At 41.9% G+C, this 12,988-nt stretch overlaps 1 protein-coding gene across 1 annotated transcript; it reads right to left on the reverse strand.

Moving 5' to 3' along the window:
- Nucleotides 1–2,132: 2,132 nt before the first annotated feature.
- Nucleotides 2,133–12,988, reverse strand: snrpa1 (small nuclear ribonucleoprotein polypeptide A'). Its single transcript, XM_072381109.1, has 9 exons — nt 12,791–12,988; nt 12,203–12,350; nt 11,564–11,642; nt 8,006–8,052; nt 7,818–7,920; nt 6,249–6,328; nt 5,648–5,723; nt 5,218–5,311; nt 2,133–2,416 (listed from the first exon to the last, which is right to left on the reverse strand). The coding sequence occupies exons 1-9, from the start codon at nt 12,870–12,872 to the stop codon at nt 2,256–2,258; spliced, it is 870 nt and encodes a 289-aa protein (XP_072237210.1). The 5' UTR covers nt 12,873–12,988; the 3' UTR covers nt 2,133–2,255.

A 12,988-nucleotide genomic window follows, 5' to 3' on the forward strand; every position in this document is an offset into this window, starting at 1 on the left:
ATCATCACAGGAAGTTTAATGTGAAGCACCAATTTCCACGACCAACTTTAAAACAGATTTCTGTTGCTGGAGTTAAGCTGTGGAATTCCTTAGAATGAGTTAAAGGGTTGTTTGAACATACTTCAGTTTAAAAAAAGTTAAGAAACAAATAGTTAGGATCTATATCGTGTCTGACTGATGAGACAAATGATTAGCATTTGATTGTTTTGTTTTGTTTTTTCTTCTTCAGATGTTAACGTTGTTAACGATGGTTAATCTGTTTCTATAGATTAATTCTGTCCTGAGGGAGGGGCAGGTAAAATAAGATTTTCTTCCTCCTGCTCCTTTCTGAATATGTTTTAGTTAATAGTTGTGTTTGTATGATTTGAATAGGACTGATCAGAACAAAAGAAATTAAATGAAACGTTGGTCAAAGTTGCAGGTAACCCTAACCCACATATGACTGAACCAATACACAGCCGGAAGTCCAAGCCACTTACACAGAAAGCAAAGAGAAGCAATCCTGTCTACCAACAGAATTATGTTGCGACTGGTTTAGTGTATTTTAGAATAAGAACCAGAAATGAATAGAAAAGTTGAATATTTCAATTTTCACAGCATCTGTGCTCCCTGTGCGTGGAATCCACTAACCAACCGTAATGAAGAATAGAAGAAATAGAAATAGAAAAATACTTTATTCATCCCCAAGTGGGGGAAATTCAAAATTAGTCAAGTTGCTCAACATTTTTTCTTTTTTTTTTAATTATTTACAACAATTGTATATTAGAATAATAATAAATGTATACATAAATGAATAAAAAGCCACACTGTCAAAGCTGTTGTAATATTGGTTCAAAGTATTGGCTCTCTCCACATCACCTTCCACAGAGTTCTTCAGTCTGTATCCAGTGAGGGTCCTCCTGCCCCTCCACTCCTCCTTGGTGTTATTGTTCTCCAGCTGTCTCTCTACCTTTTTCTTGTACTCCACCTTAGCTCGACGTAATGTCTTTTTAAGCTCCCGTTGTACATTCCTCCGCCTTTCTCCATCCCCATTCTGGAACGCCCTCTTTTTCTGGTTCAGGAGGTCTCTGATGTCACTGGTGGTCCGTGGTTTATTATTAGGATAGCACCTCACAGTCCTCACTGGAATCACAGAGTCCCTACAGGAGTTCACCAGGTCTGTATGTGGGTTGTAGATAGACCATGCTGTGATCAGATCTACTCAGTGGTGGAGGAGACACTGCCCTGTAAGCCTCCTTCACATTAGCGTAAAACAGATCTAATGTCCTTGTCAATGGTTTCCTTAATCAGAAAAGAGGATACTGTGGAACAGCACATCCCAACACAAGCGTAATATTTGAAAACTTATGTATGCAATTCAAAGATAGCGTTTGATTTCAAACTAATTTGGCATGTTATAGACTGCATTCATAATATCCATAAAGCACGTATATAGTGTTCTGACGTATTATAGCAGCTCTGTGTAGCTCTGAGTGGCACAACATACTTCTTACCTTGCTGCCAAAAACAAACAAAAAAAAGGATGTGGGCTCAGTGGAGCTTTAACCTACATTCTGTTGCATCAGCAGAAAGCACCAAAGAACTAAGCAAACCCTCCACGCGCTTCGGTTTTATTCTACAGAAGTTAAATGATGCTTCGACTGTTCACTTTCACAGTTTAACAGTCACTAAATTATGGTAGCGTTCCATCCGTGACCAGTTGAATAATCTTAGTGGGACTAACTAAGTACAGCTAAGAACCAAAATGTCAAATCAACAGGATATGAATAACAAGCTAACAGGACTTTTCTTCGTTTTACTTCAGCTCGAAGGAACCACAGATTGAAATATTTAGTGTCTGCAATCCTACAGCATGCAAAGTTTCATCCCTCTTTACGAAAAAGTAGTCCTCTCCACCAGCGGGCCCTTGCACTTCATTTTCATTCTTTAACCATCTGTAAAGTAATCTACTCCTATTGAAGGAGTTTGTGTGCAGGAAAAGATGGGAAACTGATTTCATCAACTGTAACTGTAAAGCTCCTTGTTTAATGAGAGTATATTGCTGCTGAAATAAGACAGAGGGAGGCAGAATGTAGCTCTGGTCACATTGAAGACTTATGGTGAAGAGTGGACAAAGACACAGTCCCACCTAGGAGGTTACAAGAAATCATTTTAATGTATGTAATCTTACAAAATAAAAAAAAAAAACAGCCTGGTAAATATGTGCAACACAAGAACTCTACAAGGAAAAAAAAAAAAAAAGACTTTCAGTAAATTCAGGAGCCATTTTCATGTGGCTCTTCATCCATGTCTTCATCCTCCTCCCCCTGATCCCGGTCATTCATCTCTCCTCCATAACCCTCCTCCATACGCGCCTCCACCACTGCAGTGTTACCCTCATCCTCTTCTTCTTCCTCCTCCTCCATCCCAGTTGGACCTGATTGAAAAATTAAAAATAATATATATTCATCCATCCAGTGTTGCAAATACAGTGAGGTTACAAAGTAAGAGGAAAACCAAATCCACACGGAAAATTCATTTGGTTATTTTTCCACAACAGCTGTGCACGCTGACAGTTTCACTTTCTTAAATGTTCCCGTGACTTGGCTCATCGGTGCTTTTGGAATGGTTTGAGGACACCAACAAAGCTTTCAGACCCCGTTTAATTCTTGGGATTAATGTCTTTGGTAGTCTGGTCACAAGGGGACTGAATAAAAATGGGATGCAGTGACATTTGATTCCTAAGAACACTGTACAAGACCACCTTCCTCTAGCAGTGTGCATGTAAGTGTGTCATGAGCCACAGACAAGACATGCCCCCCAGCAGTGTCAGCACAGCGCTCCACAGCTGCTCAGGTATTATACACCAGTTGTACTCTGTTAGAGATGTTCCTGATAAACAGGACGATCACACTCTGCACAATCTGTAAAACAAGTTGCCAGGTATCTGGTAAACTGCAGCGCCGTACGCACAAACCCTCTTTCAACTACACACACCCCAGCAGAGGCTTGTGCACAAGCAGAGGCACAACATGCAACAGCCCGTGAACCATTTCTTTTGCCTGTTGCACAGGTAAGAATTAAGCACCTTCATGCAAGTACGTGGGTCAGTCTGCTTTTAAGCACAGGTTAAATTAGGGGACTTGGTGAGTCAAGGCAGGTTAGAGAAAACAGCTGAACTGTGGATTAGTTTCATACTGATCAGTGTGGGTTCAGCCTGGCCAAATGGGACACATAAGGGACCAGAATTTGGCCTTGCAAACAGAAATGTATGTTGTGTGTTTCTTCACATACAGAAGTGGGTTCAGCTGTAAGCGCTCACTGCACGCATCAAGCTCAGGAATCACAGCCACTTGCTCATAATCTGATCATTTTATGTGGCATCGCAACTAGAGTTGCATGATACCCACAGTACTCCGTGATGCCAAATCACCACAGTTCCTACTACACTAGAAATTCTACATGACGGTACTCCCGTGGATTACTATACTAACGGTGCCTCCGCCACACAGCGGCCGGCTCGACCATCCTCCAGACTTCTCACCGCTTGCTACTCCCTTGTAAACAAACCCACACGGTACCACTGCAACCGAACTACACAGCTGCTGCATGATTGGCTGTTTGCCTGTTACTGGTGGCTTCTGGGATATGATAGGCTGTTTCCGCACGCTGGCTCCACCCATCTGTTAGCTGATTGGCTGTTCGTGTGTTTCTGACGGCAAAAATTAACTCCATGTAGACAGCTCCGCTTCGATGGAAATTCGTTTCAAAACTAAAGTCCTGTCTCGCCCAGAGGCGCGCACAGTGGTCCCAAACAACACACACACACACTCAGACACACACACACACACACTCAGACACACACACACACCATGGCAGGAGCACCGGGCCCGAGCAAAGAGTCTGCTGCAGCGTGCTCGTGGCACCACTAAAAACAAACTCCAAAAGCCACATTTGGAACTATTCTGGGTTTAACCAAGGCACAGACGGTAAAGCAACAGACGGTAAAGCAACAGACGGTAAAGCAACAGACGGTAAAGCAACAGACGATGACCGTCCACTGCGCAGGCGCTGCCACCAGCTATAGAAGCCAAAGGAGGCAACACATCCAACCTCATAAAACACCTGCAGTGTCGTCACCCAGATTTATGTCAAACACCAGCTTAGTATTTCCTGTTTATTTTCTAATTGGCTAATATTAGGCCATATGCTCCGTGTACAGGCTGAAGAATGAAGAGTTAAAAGATGTTAAAGCACCCAGAAAATACATAAAAATATAGTTTTCACAGGGAATCAGTTCCTGTTTATTGGATTTTGTCCTCTATGTTTTATGTTAGAGAAGAAGCAGATTTTTTTAAAAAGACAGTGGATTTGTTATCCTAAGTTGATTATTTATATTAGTATTATGTTTATCATAACAACATATGTAATTAATAAGTATTTATAACTTGTACAAATACATTGCAGTTCATAAAAATAATGATAACATTTTTAAAAAGCTGCAGTATTGCGATAACACCCGGAACCGTGATACTTTGTCTGGTATAGTATCAAGGTTATCTATTTTGGTATCGTGACATCTCTAACCACAGCGCATGCTGCAGTTCTATTCCATCTGGCAGGTTCATCTGTTTCATACTGCAGCACTTAGTGAGTTTGTGAAAGGCTTTTAGCTCAGAAAGGTGTGCATATCTTTTGGGAATGATCACAACAACTGAGAGCTACAGATCACCTCTACCTCTATACTCTCTTCTAATAAACATACTTTTTTTATTCCTAAATGATGCACGTTTCATCCCCAAACAAAAGTGAACTGCAGAGTTTGAAGGCACCATGAAGCTGTAAGCAGGAGCCCACTGCTGAGGATTCTCCCTGTCATGTCAACAGCTGGCAGCGTTTCAATGTCATCACATAGGAGTCATTTACCTCAACCTCAACTAAAGAAAAGCTAAGAAAAACACACTTCTGTAGTTTTTTCTGTTTCAATGGGAAATGGAAAAGATGGAGCTGTGCAACAGAGTGTAATAGACTTGTGTGTGAACAGGAAGTAACACGGTATGGGTTAGTTAGTTAGTTAGGATCCGTTCACTGTTAATTTGTTCTGTTATGAATACTACTACAGAAAGTGGTTCTGTATTTGGCTGAAAGTATTACAGCTTCAGAACACTCAATGTGCCGAATGGTTCTGGTCAAATGTGGTGATCAAGACTAAGACAGGAGTGTTTGGTTAGCACTGACCTTGTCTAAGATCTCGGCCTGGGATCTGTCCAGCCTGCAGCATGCCTTTCAACCTCTCCACCTCGGCCAGCGATGTAGCACTACTGATGGCATTCTGAAATAAGAGCAATTAATCAACGGAGCTCCATCTTCACTGTGGTTATAGTATCATTGTTTGATTAGTGGTCATGTAGCTTTAGCAACATCAGAGTTCCGTGTACGCTCTTCAGCAGGAGAAAAAGGGTTTTACTTTGGTTTAGTTCAATGATGAGCATGCTCCCTATTAAAGAAAGAAATTAAAGTACAACACTCAAAACCAGCACCAGCATTTTGACATGCTAGCTGAATGGCTGGAGAAGTGATGCAACTACTCTGTCCACAGTTCTCCTCTGCCTGAGAACTTGGTGTAACATCTACTCTGCCATAATGCCAGAAGAAATGACAAGTTAACCTTGATGGCTTCCACATCTGCCTGAGACGGCCCTGTCCTTCTCTTCTCAGGCTGCGCTGCCACTCCAGGAGTAAACCTGAAAACAACACACTACTTAGACAACACTCAGACATGGATACGTGTCCTCTCCTCTCCAAAATAAAATTAAGTGATGCACTGGCCCAACACAGCCGTGACTGCGTCTGGCTTCGGGTTCCGATTGTTAAGGCTCATCCTTCCAGTTAATGTATTACCTTCACTAACGAAGGTGTGGGTCCCTCTTTTGGTTCAGACCCACTCTTACATGACGTCTTTGCGTTACGCAGTTTCCTTTTGAAATGATATTTCAACATACTTCTCATTTAAAAACACGGTCATATGTACCAAAAAGATCAAATAACGTAAGTAAATAAAGCTGATGCAACATATTTGTCCTCATGCATTCCATTATCCGGTGCAAATGTCTTGATCCAGCCTTAATTTATTTTCACATTTCCAGGAAAACGGGAAATGTGATTTATTGAAATGTAAATGTACATGACACCATATGACATAACAACAGTTTGTTCAGTTCTGAGCAGCTTTAAAGTGAATATCTGTGTAGCGCACACTTAAGCCTTACGTTTTTGTTCGCCGGGCAATATCCTGTGCAAGCTGAGCACCTCGTTTGCCTTTGAACATTTTCTCTGCCTCCTGGCGTTCCTGTAACAGCACAGTTAGTGTTATTATGTTTTATTATGCAGTCACATGCAAAAGTATTCACCCTCCCTTGTCATTTTATTAAAAGTATCAGACTAAAAATCCCACAAAGCACCATAAATCCATCATCACAATATAGAGACCACCACCACAAAGAGGTCAAAGGTAACTGAAGGAGCTGGAAAGCCCCACAGAAGAGACTGGTGCTGTTCATGGGTACAGCTCATGAGCGGAGCGAACGGCGCTGAGCGAACGCCGCAAACGCTACGAACGCCACGCAGCGGAGCGAACGCAGCGAAACATGCCATATCAGACTAACGTTTAACTTTCTGGTCATAAAAGAAAATGTTACGATTGGTCCTCTCCTCACCATGAAGCATGGTGGTGGCAGAATCATGCTGTGGTGAAACAAGGACTGGGAATCAGGTCAGAATTGAAGGAATGAAATATGGTGCTAAATACAGAGAAACTAATCTCCGTTTACCATTTGTTTACTTCACAACAGCAAAATGTTTGCATGTTCAACATCGTTAGCTTGTTGTGTAAATTGAATGATAAAAATCCCCAAATATCCATTTCCAGGGACTCTGTTTCAACAGGTCAAATTTAAGACTTTTTTAAGACCATAATAAATACAACTTAAGACCCATTTCACAGCCATACTGGCAAAAAAGTAAAAAATGCATGAAGGAAACTCGGAGGCCCGGAATTACTTGCAAAGTATAGGATTATTTTTTACAGCTCTTTCACATTGGAATACAACATGCTGAACCTAACTAAAAACACCAGAAGCCTCTCTATTGTGAACTAATATTTGTTCAACTGTTAACTTTGGAGATGAGCTCCATTTTTGAATTGCAACACTTAAATGTAAACAAAGTGATGAAGAAGGGCCACATTAATGGAGACATGAAAACACAGTAACTACAGTAACATTAGGGGACGTGTTGCACAGTAACGGGATTTTACATTGTATGCTAACATCATCACGTTAGGGTTTCTCATCAATTTCATGCGTGTGTCAGTGCCTGTGAGGTTAGACTGCAGTCGTTTCCTGAGCGGAATCCAGAGGAAAATACAGCGTTAACGGGACGTCGCTTATATGCAACAGCAGCTCGCCGCTATGACAGAGAACATATGTGGGCAGATCTGAGTTGTGTCGGTAACGGTGCACACGGACCAGAGACACGTGCCAGCGGTGCCAGCGCAGCCAGACACAAAGTTTATGCATTTGTTTTAAATAAAAGTAACGTTAATACATTTTTAAGACCTTTCAAAATCATATTTAAGACATTTTAAGATAATTTTAGACATTTTAAAGCCTTAAATTCAAATAACTGGATTTCAGACATTTTAAGACTTTTTAATACCCCGATTTCAATTCCAGGTTGTAAGGCAACAATATAGATAAAATGCCAAGGGTTTGAACACTTTTGCAAGCCTCTTTAATTAGTAACTATTTATTTCTATTTTTTTATTTGTAGCAACTTACCTTGAGTTTTACTTTCTGAAAATCGAGCACTCGGATCTGTGGAACTTTGTTGATGACATAGAGCCTGTAATGCTTCTTGTTTGTCACTGGATTCCTTAACAAGCTGCAATTTCAGTAGTTATTACAGACACATATGAACACCATTCAGAGGAGTGCTAGTCCCTAACCAATGTGTTTTTGAGTGATACCTGAGAAGGGTTAATGTTTTCACCGAGGCCAGTGGATCCAGGTCACCCTACATGGAGTAAAGACAGACACAAAAACAAAAGGTTTAATTTCATATTAGGCTTAAAACTTTCCTTTTTGATAAAGCTTATAGTTAGGGATGGCTCAGGTAATCCTGAAACATCCCATAGTTAATCTGCTATAGGCTTAGACTGCTGGGAACGAAGGGAAGTTTCGGTAAAATCTGGTGGTTTCCTCAGCTAGGCTGCTTTTTTTTATTGGCTCTCATTTGGAATTTAATTGGATTATGATTTTATTACAATGAATTGGATTCTAATTGGCTTGAATTGGACTGCATCTTTGAAGTGCTTTGTGAGGACATTTGCTGTGATTTGGTGCTTTATAAATAAAATGAACTGAAATGGTTGATAGAAAGTCACCAGAAATAAAAAGATGTACTACACACTAAACCAGACTAAATAACCCCTGGTAGTATTGTACCCAACTGGTCCATTGGATATAACGCATCATTTCTCCCCATGGTCCTGGTGTGCTGGTGATAAACCAAGCTTTGCAAATACATATTTATCTGTTTTGCTGCTACTTGTGTTGATGCCGTTGTTGGTACTTTAGCATTGCTCTAAACGAACATCTGCTTCGTCCACTACAAAGGAGGCTGCAGATGTTAGCTTCTTTTGGGGACTGCACACAAGCCCATCTGCGCTGGTTGAATGCTCATAAGACTTCAGTTTGAGTCTTTGGCGACAATTCGAGGTGATGTTGGGAAACTGTTATAATAAATAAAAGTGAACACAATTTGTCCTCAGACTGAGTGATGTGCACATCTGAGACACATGAACAATTATCACTGATGAACAATTAACACACGCATGTGTCTGCAATTACACGAGTGGATATAAAAGCATGCGCAAAGTGTTGCAATGCATACCATTAAAAACAATGGCTGCTTTAGCGGTACTGGAAGACATTGTAAATGGTGCAATTGGAAGAGAGCGTGTGTTAAGAGACAGAGAGGATTTGCTGGCACATGATGACAACTGGCTCATCAGCTGTTTTGAGGGCAATCCTCCTGGAACTGTGCAGAGCTGCGGCCGGCGCTGGAGCGCAACACAGCGAGGAGCCGTGCGCTGCTTGTGCCACAGGTGATGTGCACACTGGGGTTTAAGCTGCCAACTTATCACCACCTGGTGGCAAGTTATAAGATTGCGGGATAGACCTGGGAAGCCCAGTGAGGGTTAACTGGGAATCTGGCAGAGGCCCCCCGTCTGTGAGATATTCAACTCCCGACTATGGGAAAACTTCTATCATCTACCGGGGGCGGTTGGAGACAAGGTATCTAAAGGGACCATGTCTGGGACCTCTATTGCGGATACCGCTTCCAGCAGCTGTGGCCTTAAGGAGGTTGGTGCCTGTTGTGCCGGAATGGGAAGCCGTTCTGGCTTGGTTGTCCCCGGGGTCACCTGAAGCAACTGACAGGTGCCAAGTGGCCAAATAGACTGCAGCGTTGGTGGTTTAACTGAAGCTAAAACTTGGGCATGGGAAGAATTTGATAAGGCCATGAAGAAGGACTTTTGGCTGGCCTCAAGGATGTTCTGACAAACCATTCGGCAACTCAAAGGTAAAGCAGGGTCCGTCCCAGGTTGTGCTAGGCCTGGATGGAAACTGCTGACCCAGACTGCAGATATATATAGTTATATATATACAAATTGTAGAAGCAGTTATATACAGTTATACTGACATTCTAAGCAGTTGTGCTATCCTATTTATGTCACTGGGTCCATTTGTAAAGAAGACTTTTAGCTGCAGCTTCTGTGTCACATGTAGCTTTATGTTATGTGACAAAGAATTCAAACAGAAAGATCCGTCTGGAAAAGGGCACAGAAAATTTGTTGGTTTTTCACCATGGGAGGGATGTTAGACTGTTTGTTGGCCTGTCCCTTTTTGTGCCATCACGTTAGGTGATCTCTGCAGGCGGATGACACAGTCAGGCTGTTGGCTTAAAACTGTCCGTGCTTGTTGTCAGTTATGGTTGGCAATAAAGTGAGTCTCACAGCTTAGGAATTTTTCCCATTTACTGGTGGTCAGCCAGAGTCTTTGATGTGTGACAATTCGACCTTTCAGCAACTGTATGGACAATGATATCAACTGAGAGGGGGTTTCAAAATATGTTCAGGGTAAAGAAAATGTTTTTGACTTGAGATTTTAGCTTTTTCAAAGTGCTGAGTAACAAATATTTGAGCTCTTTGCACAAATGATATATGCAACATCAACCCTTCATGAAACAGTTAAACAATGGCATTCAGTCAAACATATAGAGGTCAATTATCTGTAAACTGTGTGCAGACTTGGACAGTACAATAGTGAGGTGTAAGACAGAAGTCTTTATAGTCAACAGCGGAGGATGAACGCTGGTAAAGCATGAAGAACAGTCAGTGTTACACTGTGAGAATTTAACTGCACTACATTAGTTATGTTTCTGTTTCTGTATTTAGCAGACGCTTTTATCCAAAGCGACTTACAAATCAAGATATAACAGCTTTATAAAAAGCTAACAATAAGCTCCATAGAAGGAACCCAGGAGTCCGACTCTGTCAGAGGGGACAGAGTAGAGATAGGGTGCAGGCATAGAAGGAGGTGCAGAAAGATAAAGTGCAGAGATAGAGGGGGGAGGGAAGTACAAGGTAAGTGCTGGGATAGGAGGTGCTCTCTGAAGAGCTGGGTTTTCAGGAGCTTCTTGAAGATAGACAGGGACGCCCCTGTTCTGGTAGCGCTCGGTAGGTCATTCCACCATCGTGGGACGACACATGAACAGAGTTTGGATTGTCTTAGGCGTGGTGTAGGAGCTGCTAGACGACAATCCTGGGACCAACATTAGTATAGCTGTCATCAATACAAAACACTGCCTTTTGTCAGATGAGGAGCAGTACCACCACACAAAACTCACATTTAAGTAATTTAGTCAACTTAAATTACTTAAATATGCAAGACTATACTAACTCTAGAATCAAACCTAAAGACGTTTTTATTTTATTTTATCCCTAACGTTTCTTTTGAGAGGAGGCAGGAAATGGGCAGGAGGGAGTGGCGTGCAGTTAACGGCCTGATTCTGGGCCTGCCGTGGCGAGGACACGGTAGACATGGTGCCTGCTCAACCAGACTGTGTGGGGCTGTGGAGGGGCACCATCAAGTCATTTTGATTGGATGCAAGAAACTGACATGGCTGGAAAAAAGGGCTTCCCTTTACTAATTTTATCCCTTGCACTGATTTAAATCCAGGTATCTCATCTCCCACAATCTACCTTTTCCAATCAATAATTAAAGAGAGTTCATGTTGGCTTTTGATATCTGGGTTGGGTAAAGTCGTAACATGTACGTCAACCTGTGAGTTGGGTGGATTTGTTGCCCGATACAGATACACATGTAAATGAGAATGACCTTCATGGGACAGCAGCTGTATTCAAATAACAGGCTGTATGACAGTAGACAGAATGCAATGTGTCAGGTACCAGGGACAGTGTGTGTAAAATATCGATATGGTTCTGCTCCTAAGCGGTACTCACCAGCTCCTGAATGTTGTTGTTAGTTAGAACCAGTTCTTTCAGACTCGGCAGAGACTGCTCCAGATTCTCACCTATACGACTGGAGCAATACATAATAATGTCACCATCATGCAGGATTAACTTAAGACCAGCGTTTCAAGGTGAGTTCAAATAGCCAAAGTTCTACAAAGCTTGTGTAGAGGAATGCAGTTTATACCACATAAAGTCTACTTTGTTCCCCAGACTATTTATTATTAGCATTAATGTATTGATATGCAAAATTAAACAGGTTCTGCGTTTAAGATGAGGCTTTGCCACTGAGATAAAACAAGTTTTATCAGACACAAAATCAGGAATCGCACAATCTCCCATCAAACCCTGAGGGGTCATGATGTGTAAGCAGTAACAGCAGAGTTCATTATAGATTAGCCATGTCTCATCAAATCTCTGCCATGGCTTTCCCTCACACAGCAACAAAAGGGACGTTTTAGATCAGTGCTTTTAAGTATGTGGGCATTCATTCTTAAAAATAAAAGTTTTTTTTAGAGAACATATTTCCAAAGCTGAGAAAATCATCTTCCAACGTTGGCTGAACAGATATTTTACACAGTAAACTGGTGTAATGATGACTTGTGTGAGAAAGGACAGACTTTCACTTACCAAATCCTGTTGTTGTTCATGAGCAATGTCTTCAGTCTTTTCAGCAAGGGGAAGCCATCTAGTTTTCTGACTTCATTATCAGAGAAGTCAATTGTGTCAAACTGATCCAAAGTCGCGCCAAGATTTTCAAGCACAGGGATTTTATAACCTTAGAGTTAAAAGAGATGAATGCATTTACAACCAAAACAAATCATTTTCTATGAAGATTTGCAGTTGCATTTGAGTTCAACCCTCGGGGCCCGCGGACACACACCAGTTATCCAGTTTACACACAACCTCTGAGAGCTACTGTCAGACCCCAGCAGCATGTACTGACGCCACTTATTCACCACCCGCTGCTGCTGTTCAAACGCGCGCTTCTCGAGTTGTTCCAGGAATCAGAGAACACCTCGGTAACTTCGTTGCCCTGCTTTCACACGTTAGCCAACGCCATGCAGCTGTTAACAGCTACAGAACAACGCAGCTGCAGCCTATAGCTTAGGTTTTTATTTACATCAGAAAGTTTGAACTCTATTCGGTCACGGTTTTGAACAGCTTTCGGAGCGAGGCCTGATGTTGCTCTGATGTAGCACAGGAAGTTTAACTTACCTCGTAAATCCAGCTCCCTGTCTCTCACCGGGTTGGTATACTGAGCAGCCAGCTCAATCAGCTCCGCAGATAACTTGACCATGTTGCTATCTAACACGGATCTTACCAAGCTTATTCTTCTGCAAACTATGCAAGAACGTTTCAGTACGGTATCACACGCTGCCTCCAGGAACAAAGATATTCTTCTTCCTCTTTGGC

The sequence above is a fragment of the Leuresthes tenuis genome, unplaced genomic scaffold, assembly GCF_036924035.1.
Source record: "Leuresthes tenuis unplaced genomic scaffold, fLeuTen1.0.hap1 SCAF_2, whole genome shotgun sequence".
NCBI classification, from domain to species: domain Eukaryota; kingdom Metazoa; phylum Chordata; class Actinopteri; order Atheriniformes; family Atherinopsidae; genus Leuresthes; species Leuresthes tenuis.